The sequence below is a fragment of the Gigantopelta aegis genome, chromosome 1 (genome assembly GCF_016097555.1).
Source record: "Gigantopelta aegis isolate Gae_Host chromosome 1, Gae_host_genome, whole genome shotgun sequence".
Classification (NCBI taxonomy): domain Eukaryota; kingdom Metazoa; phylum Mollusca; class Gastropoda; order Neomphalida; family Peltospiridae; genus Gigantopelta; species Gigantopelta aegis.
In genome coordinates, this window is record NC_054699.1 from 30,505,436 (window position 1) to 30,528,086 (window position 22,651).

The following is a 22,651-nucleotide window of genomic DNA, read 5'->3' on the forward strand; positions in this document are numbered from 1 at the left end:
CTACGAATTGGGTCAGCAAGTGATCAATGTCAAGCTCATGTCATGCAAATATTACACTGATTAGATATTGAGTTATTGTTATAACATGAACAATATTTAACAATCTCTGGTAATAAAGTTATGTGATAATATGAAGTGGAATATCATTTCCATTTTTTAATATTCGATATAGTCACAGGGTTCATAGTCTTAAAGACAAAACAAATTCAAAGACTTGCAAAGACTTTTACCTGCCATTTTCGAAGACTTTCAAAGACTTTTACACAGTGGTCAAAGACATTTAATAGAATATGATAAAAATACCAAATCAGTTTATTTATGGTGCTGTCCATGGCAAAAAATTGAGCTTTTTTACATGCATTGTGACAGATTAAACCTTGTAAGTGGAAAATATCAAATGCATACAGCTGTAAAAGATATCATCATTGCTTTGGCTAGGATTTGTGAGAATTTAAAAACTTTTTAAAGACTTTTATTACAATTCAAAGATTTTCAAAACCCTCAAATATTTTATTTCAAATTCAAAGACTTTTAAGGAATTTAAAGACCGCTATGAACAACCCCCCCCCCCCCCCCCCCCCGACCCGATGTCTGAATGACAAGGAACCAGCACATACACCACAACAGCCAATGAAATGTGTCGGCTGGACACTAATCAACTTACCCTGGGCACAGGAGAGCTGTCAGAAGAACATTCAATTTCCATTTTTCTCCTCCAAACACTGCAGAAAAACAACAACTTTGTATTAAATACGTATAAATTTAACTTGATGATTACAAAAAAAAAAGGACAAACAAATCAAAAGCAAAGCACAAGGAATATAAAATAATATAATACAATGCAGTGGTGCATTAACAATTAAACATGTAGGGCGAAGTTACAAAGCCTGTTTATATCTTACAGGCGTGTAACTACATACATTTACTATGCTTGAACACCTGTTTTAGACTTACACGCGTGTAACTACATACATTTACTATGCTTAAACACCTGTTTTAGACTTACAGGCGTGTAACTACATACATTTACTATGCCTAAACACCTGTTTTAGACTTACACGCGTGTAACTACATACATTTACTATGCTTAAACACCTGGTTTAGACTTACACGCGTGTAACTACATACATTTACTATGCCTGAACACCTGTTTTAGACTTACACCGTGTAACTACATACATTTACTATGTTTAGACTTACATGCGTGTAACTACATACATTTACTATGCTTAAACACCTGGTTTTAGACTTACACGCGTGTAACTACATACATTTACTATGCCTAAACACCTGTTTTAGACTTTAGACTTGGACTTACACGCGTGTAACTACATACATTTACTATGCTTAAACACCTGGTTTAGACTTACACGCGTGTAACTACATACATTTACTATGCTTAAACACCTGGTTTAGACTTACACGCGTGTAACTACATACATTTACTATGCTTGAACACCTGTTTTAGACTTACAGGCGTGTAACTACATACATTTACTATGCTTAAACACCTGGTTTAGACTTACACGCGTGTAACTACATACATTTACTATGCTTGAACACCTGGTTTAGACTTACACGCGTGTAACTACATACATTTACTATGCTTAAACACCTGGTTTAGACTTACACGCGTACAACTACATACATTTACTATGCTTAAACACCTGGTTTAGACTTACACGCGTGTAACTACATACATTTACTATGCTTAAACACCTGGTTTAGACTTACACGCGTGTAACTACATACATTTACTATGCTTAGAACACGCTGTAACTACATTTAGACTTACACCTGTTTTGTACAACTACATACATTTACTATGCTTAAACTTATGCGTGTGACTACATACATTTACTATGCTTGAACACCTGTTTTAGACTTACACGCGTGTAACTACATACATTTACTATGCTTGAAAACACACGCGTGTAACTACATACATTTACTATGCTTCATAGACTTACAGTGTGACTAATTTCTTGAAAAATTACAGGATACTACATACAGAGTTTGAAAATAGACTTACAGGCGTGTAACTACATACATTTACTATGCTTAAACACCTGTTTTAGACTTACATGCGTGTAACTACATACATTTACTATGCTTGAACACCGCGTGTAACTACATACATTTACTATGCTTGAACACCTGGTTTAGACTTACAGGCGTGTAACTACATACATTTACTATGTATGAACACCATACAAACTACATTTTACTATGCTTACCGCGTTTTGTACATACATTTACTATGCTTGAACACCTGGTTTTACACAGTAAAATATTTTTAAACATGATTAGACCCCAGGCACTACATACATTTAATATGCTTAAAATAAGTTTAGACTTACAGGCGTGTAACTACATACATTTACTCTTCTTAAACACCTGGTTTAGACTTACCTGCGTTTAAGAGAAAAAAAACAGGCTCCGTAAATTCGGCCCATATTTTCAAAATTCAGGATAAAAAGGGAAATGCATTAATTGCATTTGTTATCGATGCAATAAAAGGGAATCAAGGCAAAGAATCCCGGCATCTGTGTGCCTTTCATGGATAAGCAAGTGCAACGAGATGATTCCAGTTTTAATTCAAATTGTCCTTTTTGCAATTTTAATGAAATTTCAACTGAAATGCAACTTAAAATAGCATTTTGAGTTAAAAACAATACAAATTTCACCAAATTAAACCACAGAAGATAAGTTTAGCTGCATAGCACATCACTATGTAATTAGATCATGGTTGTGTATCCAACTGTAAAATTGCAATATACATTATACTTCATTTTCCTATAGCAAATATAACTAATTAAAAACTTACTTTTATAAATTCTTGCCGACACATAACCAGCAAGGGTTCCTAAACACACACACAAAACCTGGAAGACAATATTATATACCATTTAACAGCACAATATTATAAAAAAATTGTACACTTTTTTTAATACGACTTCGTACAAGAAAAATCATACATAAAAGTCAATCACATTTTAGACTCTATTCCGTTTAGGTGTGATGAATTTATGCACCATGTCATCAATGTACAATGTATACACATTTAGAGAATGCAGAAAACTTGCATCATTTTCTCTTTCCAGGGGCGAGACATAGCCCAGTAGTAAAGCACTCGCTTGATGCGTGGTCGGTCTGGGATCGATCCCCGTCGGTGGGCCAATTGGGCTATTTCTCGTTCCAGCCAGTGCACCATGACTGGTACATCAAAGGTGCTATCCTGTCTATGGGATAGTGCATATAAAAGATCCCTTGCTGCTAATCGAAAAGAGTAGCCCATGAAGTGGCGACATCAGGTTTCCTCCCTCAATATCTGTGTGGTCCTTAAACATATGTCCCGACACACATATAAGGGATAAACCCACTGTCGTTCAGTGCATCTTTTTGGGTTAGCAAGGGATTTTTTATATGCACCACCCCAGACAGGATAGCCTACATTTCCTTTTTACACCAGTTGTGAATACTGGCTAACGAGAAATACCTGGGGCCACCCTGAAACGCATCGATCCTCCTGACCTATATCACAATCAGCGCTTTAAACCCACATGAAAGTTAACTTTAAATTTTGTCTCATTTAATGACACCACTAGAGCACATTGATTAATTAATCATCAGCTACTTGATGTCAAACATTTGGTAATTCTGACACAGTCATCAGAGGAAGTCCGCTACATTTTTTCATTAGCAGCAAAGGATCTTTTATATGCACTTTCCCACAGACAGGAAAGCACATACCACAGCATTTGACCAGTTGTGGTGCACTGGTTGGAATGAGAAAACCCCCAATCAGTTGAATGGATCCACCGAGGTGGCTCGATCCTGCGATGCAAGCACCTCAAGTGAGTACTCAACTGACTTGAGCTAAATCCCGCTCCCCCTGTGAAGAAAGCACCTCAAGTGAGTACTCAACCGACTTGAGCTAAATCCCGCTCCCCTGTGAAGAAAGCAGCACTCAACTGACTTGAGCTAAATCCCGCTCCCCCTGTGAAGAAAGCAGCACTCAACTGACTTGAGCTAAATCCCGCTCCCCCTGTGAAGACAGCACCTCAAGCAAGCACTCAACCGACTTGAGCTAAATCCCGCTCCCCCTGTGAAGACAGCACCTCAAGCGAGCACTCAACCGACTTGAGCTAAATCCCGCTCCCCCTGTGAAGAAAGCACCTCAAGCGTGCACTCAACCGACTTGAGCTAAATCCCGCTCCCCCTGTGAAGAAAGCAGCACTCAACTGACTTGAGCCAAATCCCGCTCCCCCTGTGAAGAAAGCAGCACTCAACTGACTTGAGCTAAATCCCGCTCCCCCTGTGAAAGCAAAGCAGCACTCAACCGACTTGAGCTAAATCCCGCTCCCCCTGTGAAGAAAGCAGCACTCAACTGACTTGAGCTAAATCCCGCTCCCCGTGAAGACAGCACCTCAAGCGAGCACTCAACCGACTTGAGCTAAATCCCGCTCCCCCTGTGAAGACAGCACCTCAAGCGCACTCAACCGACTTGAGCTAAATCCCGCTCCCCCTGTGAAGAAAGCACCTCAAGCGATCAACCGACTTGAGCTAAATCCCGCTCCCCCTGTGAAGAAAGCACTCCCCCCTGAAGAAAGCAGCACTCAACCGACTTGAGCTAAATCCCGCTCCCCCTGTGAAGAAAGCACCTCAAGTGAGTACTCAACTGACTTGAGCTAAATCCCGCTCCCCCTGTGAAGAAAGCACCTCAAGCGATCAACCGACTTGAGCTAAATCCCGCTCCCCCTGTGAAGAAAGCAGCACTCAACTGACTTGAGCTAAATCCCACTCCCCCTGTGAAGAAGAAAGCACCTCAAGCGATCAACCGACTTGAGCTAAATCCCGCTCCCCCTGTGAAGAAAGCACCTCAAGCGATCAACCGACTTGAGCTAAATCCCGCTCCCCCTGTGAAGAAAGCACCTCAAGTGAGTACTCAACCGACTTGAGCTAAATCCCGCTCCTCCTGTGAAGAAAGCATCTCAAGCGAGCACTCAACCGACTGAGCTAACTCCTATTAAATGGATAACAGAATTGTAAATGTTGAAGACAACTCGAGTATCTTGAGCTAAATCCCGCTCCCAAGGTGAAGACAGCACCTCAAGCATGCACTCAACTGACTTGAGCTAAATCCCCTCCCCCTGTGGCTGGGGATAAGAAACCAAGACCAGCAGCACTCAACTGACTTGAGCTAAATACTCCCCCTGTGAAGAAAAACTCAACTGACTTGAGCTAAATCCATTTGAAGACAGCACCCGAGGTCATCCCACTTACATCCCACTTTGAAGAAAGCAGCACTCAACTATCCAACTGTGAAGAAAGCAGCACTCAACTGACTTGAGCTAAATCCCGCTCCCCCTATGAAGACAGCACCTCAAGCAAGCACTCAACCGACTTGAGCTAAATCCCGCTCCCCCTGTGAAGAAAGCACCTCAAGCGAGCACTCAACCGACTTGAGCTAAATCCCACTCCCCCTGTGAAGAAAGCACCTCAAGCTAGCACTCAACCGACTTGCCAAATCCCGGGAAGAAAGCAGACTGACTTGAGCTAAATGGGGGTGAAGACAGCACCTCAAACGAGCACTCAACCGACTTGAGCTAAATCCCGCTCCCCCTGTGAAGACAGCACCTCAAGCGAGCACTCAACCGACTTGAGCTAAATCCCGCTCCCCCTGTGAAGACAGCACCTCAAGCGAGCACTCAACCGACTTGAGCTAAATCCCGCTCCCCCTGTGAAGACAGCACCTCAAGCGAGCACTCAACCGACTTGAGCTAAATCCCGCTACCCTTGTGAAGAAAGCACCTCAAGCGAGCACTCAACCGACTGAGCTGACTCCTATTAAATGAATAACAGAATTGTAAATGTTTAACTCGGTATCTTTAATTATAATAGTGATACTTTATCAAGGTAAAGATAGAAAACAAGAATGCCATACCAAAACACAGGTCATCAATGCCCCTCGGTTGGCTGGGGATAAGAAACCAAGACCAGCAAACACTGAAATAAAAATATTATGGAAAATTATTTTCCCGAGGTCATCCCATTACATTTTTGCTGTTATCCAACCTTTTAGCCACGAGTCATTCAGTAAATATTTGACTAAACATTTATATTATTATTGAAAAACACAAGCAAGAAAGGTTAAACAATTGCTGAAAAAAGAACACAATTGTGATAATCTTTATGAGTCAGTAGCTCAACAGAAATGGGGGAGGACAGAGAGAGAGAGAGAGAGAGAGAGAGAGAGAGAGAGAGAGAGAGAGGGAGGGAGGGAGGGAGGGAGGGAGGGAGGGAGGGAGGGAGAGGGAGAGGGAGAGGGAGAGGGAGAGATAGATAGAGAGGGAGAGATACTGTAGATAGAGAGTGAAAGTGAGAGTGAGAGTGAAAGGGAGAAACAGAGACAACGGATCACAGTAATCGGCATAAATGTATCTCAGCTAAATGTAACGATTTCCTTCATCTCAATCACTGATAATTTCACCATTTTTTAAAAAGACAACTGTACTTAAGTTGGTTCTACACCAAACACCCAAAGCGCACCGATGCGCATTGAATATGATTACTTCCAGTTGGTGCTACACCAAATTGGGTTATGAATCACTTTGGACCCATTCCAGTTCCGATTCTTTTTATGACGTCACGTCGTACGAAAGTGATACGTTAAAGGTAAAGAAAAACAGGATGATGTCACATGGAAGGAAAAAGACAGGTAAATTACCTGACGTAATATGAAAGCAACAGAACCCGCCTGTTACATGAGAACTATATTTGGTGTAGCAAGTCAATTTTGCTTCCAAAGCGCTTTTGCAGTTGGTGTGTCAACCGCATCATGATCAACTTCCAGTTCTATTCACTTCCAGTTCAAAGTGCATCAATGCACACTGGCAAAGCTGTATTTGGTGTGGCACCAACATCAGCTTTTGATATATCAGTCATGGTGAACTGGCTGGAATGAGAAATAGCCCAATGAGCCCACCGACAGGGATCGATCCTAAACTGACCGCACATCAAGCGAGCGCTTTAACACTGGGCTAAGTACCACCACCACCACCCTAACATTAGCAGAACTAATGCAACATAATTATATAATACATTGGCAATCGACACATACCCAGGGTTATGGACGGTCATACACAAAATCTGGGCACCATTTCCCGTGAGGACAGACAGGAACATTCCTTTCCTCGGTGGACGGAACACATCGCCATGCACCAACTTCCAACCAAACTCTTCTTGAGCATCCTCCTATAGCAAATGAAGGAAATGTTTTATTTACCGACGTACTCAACACATTTTATTTACGGTTATATGGCGTCAGACATATGGTTAAGGACCACACAGATATTGAGAGAGGAAACCCGCTGTCGCCACTTCGTGGGCTACTCTTTTTGATTAGCAGCAAGGGATCTTTTATATGCACCATCCCACAGACAGGATAGTACATACCACGGCCTTTGTTACACAAGCTGTGGAGCACTGGCTGGAGAGAGAAATAGCCTAATGGATCCACTGACGGGGATCGATCCTAAACATACAACGCATCAAGCGAACGCTCTACAACTGAGCTACATCCTGCCCCCCTATAGCAAATAAGGGATGTTCAATAGTGGTGTAATGCACAAGACGTTTCCCCAACAATCGAGTAATGTTTTATATTGCTAAGACCACCCACCCGTAAAATTACATAATGCTCGTCAACACCACACACATTTTCCTGTCACTGCGACACAATCTGACGTACATCGCGTGATATTTTGCTTTTATTTCATTGTTTTAAATTTTATGTTAACGAACAAAAATAGCCATGAATGGCTGTATTTTTCTGATTAAAAACTGAGACATTGTGTGGAACATTATAAACACTCCAGCCCACTGTTTTGTTAACACATCCCATTTGATGTACCAGTCATGATGCACTGGCTGGAGCAAGAAATAGCCCAATGGGCCCACTGACGGGGATCGATCCCAAACCGACCGTGCTTCAAGCAAGCGCTTTACCACTGGGCTACGTGCCACCCCTACATCTAGAGCATTACTGACTTCAGAAAATTGTGCAAAACGATCGTATCACACACGTAAATCCAACTTAACATAACCTAATTCACACATTAACTTTACATGCACATAATGGATAATGCAAAAGGAAAAGGGTTACCTGAATTTATTAATAATTTTGCGTAAGCCATAAATGGAAAGCCCATCTCTAAAGGGACTCATTAAATTAACATGACAAAAGCAGTTTTAAAGGGATCTTAAATGAACATACACAATGATTAAATTAATTGTAATTTACATTTTAATTTTGAAAAGAAAATGATCAAGATTTAATATTTCGAACAACAGTTACATAATCCATCAGGCATTTCAGGTTCTGTGCACACCAAACTCAAATGAAAAAATAAAGAAATGTTTTATTTAACGACGCACTCAACACATTTTAGTTACGGTTATATGGCATCAGACATATGGTTACGGACCACACAGATATTGAGAGAGGAAACCCGCTGTCACCACTTCATGGGCTACTCTTTTCGATTAGCAGCAAGAGATCTTTTATATGCACCATCCCACAGACAGGGTAGTACATACCACAGCCTTTGATATACCAGTCGTGGTGCACTGGCTGGAATGAGAAATAGCCCAATGGGCCCACCGACGGAGATCAATCCCAGACCGACTGCGCATTAAGCGAGCGCTGTACCACTAGGCTACGTCCCGCCCCATAACTCGGATGATAACGTGAACGCTCAATCAACAGCAATTACATCTTCATAAATCAAGGCTAATATTCGTTCCTCGTATTCAGCCTTGATACATGTTGTCAAGAAATCGTGCCACAAAATGCTTAAATTTCATTGGATGCGATGAGATCTGATTGCAACGAATCGCAACGCTTCTTATAGATTCCCTTGTTATTGTAAACAAAGATGGCAGCGCCAGCGTCCGTGGAAACGTGTCGTGTTTGTCACGATATGTTAAAAAAAAGGTTTCGGCGGTTAATTTTTGATATTGCTTTCAAGATTGTCATATGTTACCGATGCTGTGATTGGTCAGCGATGTCATTGTGTAAGGGACATAATCGGTTTTACAAATTTTCTTCCAACAGAGGGCGCTAGTAGTGGATATCAGTAATCTTGACTACATGTATCAAGGCTGAATACGAGGAACGAATATTAGCCTTGATTTATGAAGATGCAGCAATTACGGAACACAGCCCTGTCAAATAGTCCCATACCAAAAGAGAAATAATGCAGATACACCTTTATCTCACCATCTACATGTTTGTGATCTTCTAACAAATTTTATTTTTTAAAGTTTAAATAAAAAAATTATTATTTTTTAAATATCTAAATGAATTTACTTACCGCACTCTCCATCTGGTTATAACGAGCGATGTCTTTATGAAGAGTTCTCAGCATTATCATGGCCACCATTCCAGACAGGAAGAGAACAATAACCAGGGAATTGAGGATGCTACAAAAGAAAACAATCATTGTATTATTATACAAACCTGTACTAAAAGAAGGGATCTGGGCCCCGTTCCACAAAGCAATCTTAGCCCTAAGATCAACTTAAGTGCATAGAGTAGCTATGCGCTTAAGGTAATCTTAGGGCTAAGATCGCTTCGTGGAAGGGGGCCCTGGTAACCCATGTACACGATGCTTTGATGTTTATTCGTATCACTTTTTCTTAATGTATTAATTTTTTTTATGGGCCTTGTTTCTCTAAATATGCATTATAAATGAAACTTACATTCATTTGGAATACCAAACCTAGTTATTGTATGATCCAAAATATTTTAATTGAACTACGATCAAGGGAATTCCATGATACGCTTATTTTTTAAATTTGGAAACATGAAAATACACGATTCATTTTTAAAATTTGGGACTCTTCTTGAGTAGTCATAAAAAATACGGCAAAACAGACTCGTAGTGATGAGGCTATATATACGACAACCGTATAATGTATTTTTGGATTTTATATAAACGATCGCCGTGTATAGAGACTTGGCAAATGAGGACCGGCTATATACATGGCAAATAATAAAAAATATATTATTTCATGACGAAAATAACCACGAATACGCTGAAATAAAATAATAAACAGTGGGAACATGAACTCACCATTTATTATTATTATTATTATTATTATTATTAGAAGCGTGTGCAACTTAGTTTGACTGGTTCGCAAAGTGGTATTTCGGTTTTAATGTATAGCGTTAAAAAAAAGAAGAGTGTACTGTTGCATGTTTTGTCGTCCAAAGGTTGGCTAATTATTACTTAACCCAGTTGAATCCAGTTCTACATGCAGGGACAAGTTCAGCCTGCCGTTTGTGCACGCACGTTAATCTTGCATTTTTATTGCCAAAACTCCTCCAGATAAAACACCGTCCCTCCACCCCAAAAAGGTTTTTTTTATTGATAAACATCACCCTCATCTAGAGCCTCAACAAATACTGATTAACAAAGACTTCGGGGAGTATTCAGTTGTTACTTCTGGCATTGTTAAGAGGCACTTGTAACCACCTACTATGCACCCCTACTACCGGCGGTCGTTAGTGCCGTGGGTCAGACCAGCTTTATTAGTGGCAGAGGACGAGGATGCCAGGTGAGTACAGGGAAATACACAGAGACTGCACCCGTGGAGGAAGTTGAGACAGGTAGGCGATGGTGTGGACAGCTCAGAAGATAAGAGTCGGAGGAAACTGACAGAAAGGGTCGAATTAGATTGAAATCATGGGAGAAATTGGAAAGTTTTTTATATTAAAATAATGAGAATGATAGGCAGAGGGTGATAGATGAGAAGATGAATGAATGTGTGAGCCAGCTTTGACAGGATTTGAACCACTGTCGTCAACTTGATTGTCCAGCAGCTTATCCACTAGACCACAGAGCTCACTCACCAATAACTAACTACTAACCAACTGCCCGGGACAGATAGCCGAGGTGTGCCCAGGACACCATGCTTCAACCTTGATTGGACATCAGCAGGAAACTGAACAAAAACTATACAAAATCTGTAACAAATGTACCTGAACCACTGAATGTTGGTGTGGGGCATGGACTGCAGAATATAATCCCATCTCGATGACCATTTTATGTGTTTGTTCTCCTGTAAACAAAACAGAATATTTCTGGCTGAATTTACAAATATTTACAATGGGTAAACACATGCATTTAAGAAAAATAGGTTTTGTAAATTTGACCCAACATGACTAAAACAATACTCAGCGTTGTAAATAGAATTCCGTCATCAATAACCAGGGAATCTGCCAGAGGGTAAAACGGGTATGGCGCCATACCCAGATTATTTTGCAATGTTTGTTTTCTTAAAGTTAACCTTTTAACAAAATTAATTACTCTTATCATTAATGTATGATTTTCTTAACTCTAACCCTAAACGTAACCCTTTTGGGGGGGGGGGGGGGGGGGGGGGGAAAAGAGGTGGCCCCCACACCCCTTGTTGACTGTAGCTGCATTCAATTCCATAGCGCCAGACCCAAACATTTATTTCTGGTAGAAACACTGATAATGTGTTGTAATCGGTTTGCACCCACCGATCATTTGATTACACAATGAATCTAGGCATGATTTGAAATAATAAATAAATGTTTTATTTAACGACGCACTCAACACATTTTATTTACGATTATATGGCGTCAGACATATGCTTAAAGACCACACAGATTTTGAGAGGAAACCCGCGCCACTACATGGGCTACTCTTTCCGATTAGCAGCAGGGGATCTTTTATTTGCACTTTCCACAGACAGGATAGCACAAACCATGGCCTTTGTTGAACCACTTATGGATCACTGGTCGGTGCAAGTAGTTTACACCTACCCATTGAGCCTTGCGGAGCACTCACTCAGGGTTTGGAATCGGTATCTGGATTAAAAATCCCATGCCTTGACTGGGATCCGAACCCAGTACCTACCAGCATGTAGACCGATGGCCTAACCATGACGCCACCGAGGCCGGTCTAGGCATGATTTGAATTATTAGCACTATAAACCTACTGGCATGTTTACTTGGGACTGTGCACATTGTACGATTCAGTGTATAGCAGCACTGCCACGTGTTTTTCTTTAAAATATCAAAATACATTTAACTGAATAATCCGACTACTTGCCAAAACGTTCGGAGAGTTTGGAGGAATGTACACAAAGCTTACTTTTTTTTTTCTGCTATTGTTATCAAGGAAAAAAAGACCCAACTTTTTAAACGTAAACATTAGCAGCAATGGATGTTTTATATGCACCATCCCACAGACAGGATGGCACATACCATGGCCTTTGACATAGCAGTCGTGGTGCACTGGCTGGAACACACAAATGGGTGAACACACTGCATGCAATACAGTTTGTCGACTTGTGCAACGTCAAGCAGTGCGATCTCACCTGCAGTATCCTTAAAGGTCAAGGCCAGAGCTTAACTTTGGATACTACCTTTCTTCTCCAAACAGAGTCAAAGCACTGGGTTAAAATCTGAGAATTACCATTAAAAAGACCCCGAAAAATCCCCAAACTTTTACCTGCCAATACACAGAGTAAGTGTAGTGAATGCTGAAGTCCTTGTCGATCTCGCCACCTTTGATGCCATAAACCGGGACACTGGCACCACAGCCATGACTGGTTCCAAACTTGGTAGTATCATGTTTATTGCTGGAAAAAACAAAAAACACACACAACTGAAACATAAGTGAAAATACTAATTCCCCCATCCAATATGCTGTAAAAACATTAATTATAAACAAGTATTTTGAAAGTACTGCTAAAGCAATACATGTCCCCTACTTGATCTGCAGCAGTACATGATAAAGCTATATACAAAATATCTTGAGGCATTGCAAAAAACTAAATCCTGAAAGTAATATGTTGGACAGATGGACAGTGGGACAGACGGACAGACAGACAGGACGAAGAAGAAACCTATAGTCCCCTCCAACACTATATCGACAGTTTACCCCACCAAATTGTGTTGTTCAGACTTTCATTGCTATCATCACAATTTACGTTTAGGCAGCATCCCACAGTCTTCATCGATGTATGCTGATGTGTATTTTTGTGCTGGGGTGTCGCTAAACATTCATTCATTCACTGATGAGGGGAATGCAATTCTCAGTTCTTTACATCACGTCCATCTATACTAGTAGTTATTTAATAAATCATGATCGTCCACAAGATATTTGAGGGTACAGAATTGAATTTTTTATTGACTTCCATAGTTTCTGTGAGGGTGTGAAAATTAAAATCATGGATTGTATAGAAGCAAACTAGAATGGCAATGTCACAAAAGCTTACATGTTAAGTATTATGGTTAACATTTTCCCACACAATCGATTATGGATTTCTATAATCTATCATCACATCGGTTAAGCTACACCGATCAATTTTCTGTCATGTTCGATCATTGGGCCATCACTATTTGTGGCAAATCTAGTGACATCATTAGAAAGTGGGTAAGACCATGTTAACTGTTCAAGGGTCTACGGTTAGATTTTAGAAAATAAGAAACATTCAACCGATAATACATAGTTTTGTGGCGAAACACTTCAGTTTACAATAGACATAACCACATGGAGTTTTTACATTTCTGGGAGTTATTGACAAGAGAATACTAGTAACACCCACAAATAAATAAAAATCTTAGGCCTCTGAAAATGGAAAATTTGTGTCAGCCATTTATGGGTTACGCAAAAACAAATTCAGGTAACCCATTTGGTTTTTATGCAACCCATCATGACCATGTAAATATGTTCTAAATTCAATGCGCGAAAAAAAAATGGGTTACGCAAACTATACTAACACAAGCGACACACGAACAAAATTATTGCTCTCGCAATTTTCAGACACATGGTCATCTACCAAGTGGCACATAATCCCAATTTACATTAAAAAAGAAGTTTGTTTTGTTTGAGGACACCACTAGAGCACATTGATTTATTAATCATCGGCTATTGGATATCAAACATTTGATAATTTTGACATACAGTCTTAAAGAGGAAACCTGCTACATTTTCCCATTAGTAGCAAGGGATCTTTTATATCCACAAACCCACAGAATAGCACATACCATGGCCTTTGATATACTAGTTGTGGTGCACTGGCTGGAACGAGAAATATACCAATAGGCCCTACGACGGGGATCGATCCCTGACTGACCGCGCATCAAGCAGGTGCTTTACCACTGGGATACGTCCCGCCCCAGAGGCCTGAACTCCACATAGTAACCTCCTAAGTGGCAAGTGGCACATAATCCTAACAATACCAACCTAAACACCTCCACCTTGGCCTGAACGATACGTCCGACCTCACCCGTCAGGGACTGGCCCCAGTCACTTCCATCGTTACTGTGGTACTCGATTGTGATGTTCACGTGATTAAAAATATAGTGAGTATTTGGTTCACTGAATGCGGTCTGGGGGAAAAAAGAAGAAAAAAAAGAAGAAGAAGATAAATTAGGCCAATGAAATTCAATTACAAGAATAATGTCAGCACATGCATGTGATTTGGCCCAGCATTAAAGCATTTCATTATTATCAAAATATTGCAAAACAAATATATATATATTTCGGCACGTATTTTAGCCTGACAAGAATGGCGGCACGCCGCGGTCATTTTCAGGAATCAATAACTGATTGTGACAGCTAATTTGATAATAAATTTGATTGTTTGACCAACAACGAAAATCACCAAATCTTGCAATATGAATCATAGTTCAAGTTTTAAAATCAATTCTGGTCAGAAAACCGGTTATCGGGAACAATGGAAATAAATACTGGACAGCTGGCCACAAATGCCCGCAAGTAAACGCGGCTTCTTTTTTTTGGGCCTAATTTTAATCACCATTAACTGATCTAAAAATCATAGTTACAAAAACCTGCAAAAATAATACTTACCGATAAAATAGATTAATGTATAAGCTTATTATCATTCAGTACATGTTTTCATTAATTTTTTAATAACTTATTTTCAGTTTTGTAGGGTTTTTTTTATTTACTCTAAATCGCAGAGGACGACCAAGCGTTTTGGTAAACCGTTTTGAAACTGGTAATTTGTGGGATGCCTTTCATATGACTCAAAATAATACGTCACACCTCTGTTCTCCAAATAGCCGTTATTTTTCTCTGAATTATGGGCAGTCGACATAATTCTATTATTATTTTTTTTAAATATCAATAATAAGTGGGATATGGTGGTTATGTAGATGGTTCAATAAAGTACTTTTAGGTACAAATCAAATGTATATATTGTCATATAATACTTTGTTGGGTCAATAATTAGGTCAACCATCCATGACTGAGCGGCTTTAAGGTATATGCTTTATATTTATCATCAAAATGGGGAGTTCAGAGAAATATTTAGTAATTTGTCTACTAAATTCAAAATATGAAGGTCACTCGCTGGCAGAAAGAACACTGAAAAGAGGTTCTAGTTCTATCTAAAACAACTTAAATACAATTACATTCATTGCACAAGCATTCTTCCTTCTGCCCTGCTTAGTGACGTAGCATCCAATGGGAAACCCTGTAGTGCAGTACTGCTGTTTATTTTCAACTTGGTAGCACCACGTAATAGGCATGTTGTCAACAATCCTGAGACAGCAAAAGAAAAAAACAGAAAAAATCCATAAAATCATCATATCATGGCTGTTAACAAAAGTAAAATGTTGTGACTGAAATTTCAAGGTACAGGGCATTGCCCTGGTTGGGGGTTTAGATGGCGGATGTCAGTGCCATGATTATATCACCATTCAAAATGGTAGTGTTTTACATGACAATTGTAGTCCACTTTAAACATGTATTTCTCCCAACTCAAACCCTGTTTATTTTTTGTTTTATTGGACAAAAACATTAATTTGATGGGTCCTGCAGTGAACCTATTTTAATAAAAATAGTCCTATTTGGTATTTGGGCTAGCCCATTGGGCTATTTCTTGGAATTTGGGCTAGCCCATGGGCTATTTCTTGCTATTTGCTATTCTGTTTGTGGGATGGTGTGTATAAAAGGTCTCTTACTACTAATGGAAAAATGTAGTGGGTTTTCTCTCTAAGACTATACACATCAAAATTACCAAATGTTTGACATCCAATAGCCGATGATTAATAAATCAATGTGCTCAAGTGGTGCCCTATACCACGGCCTTTGATATACCAGTCTTGGTGCACTGGCTGGAATGAGAAATAGGCAATGGGCCCACTGACGGGCATCAATCCTTGACCGACCCGTGCATCAAGCAAGCACTTTACCACTGGGCTACATCCCTCCCATTCTTAAAAGAGTTATTATTTTTAATCTGTAGTAGTCATACCAGTGATGCATGTAATTTAGTGCTATTCCTCTTCGCAGGAAATTCAGCTTCTTTGCACTAGCCTGGTCAAGCTTCTGGTACTTCCTTTCACATACTTCAACACAAGTCTTTGTTTCAAGAAATTCCACCTGAAATTGTTTTTTAAAATAATAAAATAAACATATTGCTATGGCTAGTATTAATATATTACCTTGCCTTCTTGAAGCATACGACTAGGAAATTACGTTGTACAGTGTAACCTCTCAAAATCGGATCTTCTGTAAACCGGAACTTTTTTAAAAATCAGTATAAACTCTATACTAGATACCTCTTAAAACTGGACATTTTCTTGGTCTACAGGGTTTCTGGTTTAAAGGGGTTTGACTGCACCACTAAGTTTTTCTGGAGTGCCAATAATTTATGCAGGGCTTTGATAAAAGTTTAAATATCAATAATTTAGGCACAACAGATTTTTGCATGTTCTGAGTGCAGCAAGGTCTTTCTGATACGGTAATGTTATTAACAGCTGCTTAAGATTTGCAAATATTCATAAATCCATTTCCAGTCATTTCAATCTGACCACTTCAAAGATTTTAAAGTACATAATGTCACCCTTCATAACTTATAGCTTGCTGCTTTAATAATCTAAATATAATGTTCCTAGCTGAACACAGTTCACTGACTTCCATTTAACCTTCTGACTACTGCAGGCGAGATATCTCGCCCGACGTCACATCAGTCGATATACTGTACACTGTATACAGTGCATTCCCCAATTCATATTTCCCGCCGTTTTGCACATGACACTCACCGGAAATGGAAATATAATTAAAGAAAAAAGATTTTTTTTCAAAATGGTGGCTTTTGTTTTGATTTTTTCAATTGAAAATACCTTGAAATTTTGAGTTCAAAAAGTGGTTTTCAGCAAGTATTTTCGCTTGACAACAATGGCGGCACGTCGCGGTCATTTTCAGGGATCGATAGCTGATTGTGACAGCTAATTTGATAATAAATTTGATCGTTTTACCAACAACAAAAATTACCAAATATTGCAATATGAATCTTAGTTCGGGTTTAAAAAAAAAGTCTGGTCAGAAAACCACTGTTATCGGGAATAATGGACATAAATACTGGACAGCTGGCCACAAATGCCCGTAAGTAAACGCAACTTTTGCGATTTTTTGCCTAATTTTAATCACAATTAGCCGATCTAAAATAATAAAAATTACAAAAAAAGACACGAAAATAATACTTACCGATTCATATATGAACTTTATTTCATGTATTTATAAAACATTTAAGTGAATATATGTGAGTAAAAATTATAAACTTGTACCCACTCAACGTGGTTTTTGTTACAAATTAATCCAGTAGTCTAAAGGTTAATGACACTTACTTTGTATGGCGATGGTCGAATTCTCTCTCCAAATACGACCTGACCCAGATTTTCCACTGGTGAACCCTGGTATTCTTGGGCCACAGTACAAAAATCAAAACTGGAAAAGTACATATATATATATATATATATGAATGAGTATAGAAATTTTAGTTATCAATGCGATTTTTACAATGACAAAGAACAACCAAGTACACTAGTTTACCATAATACTTCTGGTTATTCTGCGATTCAAAAATTCATTTTATTATCAGTGATGTCAATGAGAATAAAAACTGCAGGTAACAATTATATTATAATTTATAGCAGGCCTGCACAAATTGCACGAATGACCGTTTCGTTCGTGCATCGGTTATTTTATTTGGCATAACCGATTTACCGTTCGTGTAATATTTACTGAATTATTAATTCCGGCAAAGTACCAACATATTTTTATCGCGAGTACAAACATTAGACTTGTTCCCGACGCAGTGCTTGTTCGTAGTGCGTAATGTAACCAGTCAAGTTTGTATAAATATCTTGCGAAGTAGGTGCATTCCCATTGGTTGTTAGAAGGTGTTATAACTTATAGCTGAATTTAACCAATCAAAAATGGCTATATTGTGATGGCCATTACAATCTCGAACTGGATCAGCAACCAGGGTAAACTAGAGTCACAGTGACCCTATTATTAACTGTAATTCCGAATGAAATAGTGACAATGACGATGACGACAGCGTCAGTGATAATGACAGTGACAGTATCAGTATCCCCTGTTCCTCAGATGAGGAAGATGGCACCAAGTCTCCCACTCACGACTGAATGTCATGACATTATATACACATAAAAGACTAATATTATAAAATTAATGGTAAGAGATTGCCTTGCAGTGAATTCTTATTTATTCACACATGATGATGTGTTTTATATAATAGGTCAAGCCTGACATTCACTATGTTTTGGTAATTTATTACAATAGTTCTAATCATTATTATTATTTTTAAATCTCTTAAACATTTGTATACATATACTTTTTACTTACCATTGCAACTCCCTTGTTTCTCAAAATTTAGAATATTTTTTTTAATTATAAAGAAAAAAAACAGGTTATGCAAACCAAAATAGGTTATGCAAAATCTTTTGGCATAAACCCATTTCAGGTTATGCAAATTTTTAATTTGCACAGACCTGTTATAGCCAGCTATTACCATCCGATTCAAATGTAATGTGATGTAATCAGGTTGATAGTATGATACCAAAGCCTATGAAAGACAGTATTTCATTGGTTTATCATAGAGGTTAACAGTATAAAATCATATATTAACCAATGAGGAACTTTTAATCACACAAGATTAGTTTATCAGTCATTAATGCACAAATTTGTTGAGTGCCAGAGCTGAGAAGTATGTCATCTTTGAAATCCGATTTTGTACCCAGGAACCGTTTATTAAATGTGATAAAAACAATTGCTGCCAGCCACTTACAAATGATCTCCCTAACATCATTTTAGTTCAAGTTGTAAATATGTGTATGTGAGGAAAACAGCTTACCTGTGGTACTCATATGGAACGACTGTTTCCATCGAATTGAGACGATTTACGAAAATATCTAATTTTTTCTAAAAAGAAAAAAAAAAGGAAAGAAAAAAGATTGAACAGTACAGGTAACAAATTTATAAACATATACCAGACACAAAATAGGAATTAAAATATAGCCTGCTGTTAAATTTGTTTAACTAGCAGGCCAAAAGAATATACTGTAAAACGGGTAATATTCGCGGGAGTAAATTTTCGCGACCAGTCAATTATAGCCATTTCGCGGTTTGTAATTTTCGAGTAGTCGGGGTTTTTTTTGGTTTTTTCTTAAGTCAGTGAAAAAGAATGAAAAAATCTCTGTTGATTTGCGAATGAGCAACATGAAACCCATTCATGCCAGATGGTTAATTCATGTTCAGGAATGGGTTGCTTTAAAGAGGGACATGCTTGTGAGTGGCTTTCGTAAAGCTGGTCTTCTAGAAAATAGTACGAAGTAAGAAACACGTGTATACAGCTGCTAACTGAAGTAGTCGTAGTAGTTTGTGAGTAAATGAAATGTGTTAACCTTATTTTTGATTGTGTTTTTTTTTTTTTTAAAGATGATACTAGTATTAATATTCGTGCGAGTTTAATTTTCGCGGTCAAATTAAAATCGCGAAAATTACACCCACGCGAATATTGTTAAGGACAGTGTGTGGAAAGTTAGGACTGTTTGAGATGTATTTTAGAGCATTATAAAATTAAAACATAACAGAAGCACAAGCTCAGCCTCAGCTAAATAGAACACGAGATGATTGTACATACATGTGTATCTTGAACAATGACATGCAATTTTTTTAGTAATTTTTAACAGGTGAATTATTTCACCGACCAGGCTGCTATTTCAAGCCCTGATATATGCTGATGTACATGTACATACATGTGTAGCAATAAAAAGTTTATGTAACATACACACAGCAGTGACACACAGACACACACACACACACAGACACACTTCACACACACACTTGTTTATCAAGTGACTATCAATTACAAATATGTTCAGCATATCCTGTAGACTATTATAAAACTTCCACCTATATACAAATGTCCATACATGTGTAATAATTAATTTTAAACAGTTGCATTTCAATAAAAATAATTTTCTGTGGTTTTATAACAGGGTCCACACACTGTTAGGATAGTGATCAATTGCTTCCCTAATTTACATTATGGGGAGCCTTTTGTAGTACTCACTTTTTATATGCCTTCCTAATTTATATTATGGGGAGCCATTAAAGATATTATCACACTGAACATTGAATTTCAATCCTTTTGTAGTAGTACTAGTACTCACTTTTTATACTCTAAGGGAAACAAAAAATTACTCTTATTGAAATAAACTTGGGTGAGTGATGGGAAGTTAAGAGTCCATGATAGCTCATGGCAAGAGAAGGCGTTGGATGTGTTTTATTTATTGTGTATGAAGCCAAAACAAGGGTCCGAAAAGTGACTGTCGTCGACTGTAGTTTCTGAGAAATACAAAACTTCAAACTTAAAATTTAAGCCAAATGTTGATGCCACTGTCAGAATAGTAATACCCATATTATGTCGCCTTTACACTTCGTAAAGGCGAGACAAAAAAAAAGGTGGTTTTCGATTGGGCCAGTTAGTCCAAGTGACGGTTTTCAGCATGAATTCGACCCATACCTCCCTTTCAATTGTTAAGGTTAGTTTTAGGGTTAGGGTTAGTCTTGAGAGCCTTGATATAGAGGGGTACGGGTCGAACTCTTTTCCGGTTTTCAACAGTTTTAGATAAGAAAGACTGAACTGGCTAGTAATTACTTTATAATCAATAAATGCATACATTTGATAAAGTCTAAACAACAGTACTAGCCTTGAGGGGGAAAATGCCATGAAATACACGATGACATACAGAGCTTTAAATGGTTAATAATACTCAAACCACACATTAAATAGAGACCGCACAGGAAGACTGGTGGCGCCACACACTGCCACCAGTCCATTGCAGTGTTTCTTTGCTTGAAAACTATATGTTCGTTGATGACAATTACAACATTTATCTGTAGTACTACAAAAATATCAGTAGTTGTAACTGGTGCAAAATACATGTATTAAAATAACTGTATACAAAACACAGAACTCATTTTAATTGCTAATTTATATTTATTCAGTAGCTAAGTCAGAAATTAAGGAGACCGCTATTAGTTATTGAAAAATAGTGGTGTTGTTTAATGACAAGTGTCCAGTTGTGTGATTTTACAGTTGTTAATCAATTGCTGACTGACTACAACACAAAAGTTAGATGTTTAGAATTATTAGATAACTTTGACGGGACGTGGTGCATTTTCTGTGTTTGTTTGAATGGTTTCGAATTCTTGCATGACTGATGCGTAGCCGCAGATTCAATGCAAAAATAAATAAATAAATAAATAAATAAATAAAATTATAATACAGTCAGTCAGAAATAGATAGATCGCCCGTCGGACTGGTAGGTGCATTTTTTAATTCGTCCGTCAGAATTTCTACTTGCATTTGGCGAGTGGGCAAGTACTTTCTGCATCCCTGGCATTTTGAAACTGGGAGGGGGTAGAGTACACACCCCTAAAACATTTTCCTTGGATCCATGGTTGATTATTTGGCACGAGTTCGGCCCGTACATCTTTCAATGGTCCGACACCATATAACCGTAAATAAAATGTGTTGAGTGCATTGTTAAATAAAACATTTCCTTCTTCTTCTTCCTTTCAATGGTTAAGGTTAGTTTTAATGTTAGGATCGTCTTTAGAGCCTTGATATAGAGCAGTGTTCTACGTTGCGACCAAAATGGTCGCCAAATGTGACCAAAATGTTGGCATGGCGACTGATTGAATTTATTATCGTCGTCATCCGGCGACTGACTCCAAAAACGTCTAAGTATTAAATTATTTGCCATGTGCGTTCAGAGTCCTAACAACGAAAACAAATGAAATTTGTTGACATCATTGTGCAGTCGGAACATTTTGTTATTTACGAAGTTGTCCGATTGATCACTGTGAATTCCGTATTAATTGTCGGTACCGTTTGGAACTCATCGTTGACTTTAGTGATTTGGCGAAAACAATCCAGATACTTGCGAAAAAACATTTCAGGTATTTCGATTAGTGTGTTATTTTAATGCAGACAACCATTTGGAATATCTCAATTGATATCGATTTCTGGATCATGTATGTAATAAATAAGTTCCGAATACTGTATTGTACTATACATAACCGATTCACTATGGTACATTATTGGTGGTTGCATTCGATTGAAGAACACAAGTACAAAATCAAGTAAAGGTTGCTCACTAACTGTTCATACTATACACATTGTAACCAAACGTGCAAAATGGAGACAGATTATTAAACAATGCATTACAAAATAAGCATTTCAACAGTTACGTAACACTCTTTGA

General features: G+C 38.4%; 1 protein-coding gene across 1 annotated transcript in view; it reads right to left on the minus strand.

Annotated features, from left to right (window-relative positions):
- Positions 1–22,651, minus strand: part of LOC121373525 (transmembrane 9 superfamily member 2-like) — a 42,638-nt gene that overhangs the window by 15,681 nt on the left and 4,306 nt on the right. Inside the window, exons 2-14 of the mRNA XM_041500201.1 lie at positions 19,231–19,298; positions 17,702–17,801; positions 16,327–16,454; positions 15,482–15,611; positions 14,289–14,434; positions 12,549–12,678; positions 11,048–11,127; positions 9,378–9,486; positions 7,138–7,257; positions 6,170–6,191; positions 5,948–6,000; positions 2,828–2,885; positions 665–722 (exon numbers count right to left, since the gene is read on the minus strand). Coding sequence (XP_041356135.1) covers positions 665–722; positions 2,828–2,885; positions 5,948–6,000; positions 6,170–6,191; positions 7,138–7,257; positions 9,378–9,486; positions 11,048–11,127; positions 12,549–12,678; positions 14,289–14,434; positions 15,482–15,611; positions 16,327–16,454; positions 17,702–17,801; positions 19,231–19,298 — 1,202 coding nt within the window. The remainder of the gene's footprint in view (positions 1–664; positions 723–2,827; positions 2,886–5,947; positions 6,001–6,169; positions 6,192–7,137; positions 7,258–9,377; positions 9,487–11,047; positions 11,128–12,548; positions 12,679–14,288; positions 14,435–15,481; positions 15,612–16,326; positions 16,455–17,701; positions 17,802–19,230; positions 19,299–22,651) is intronic.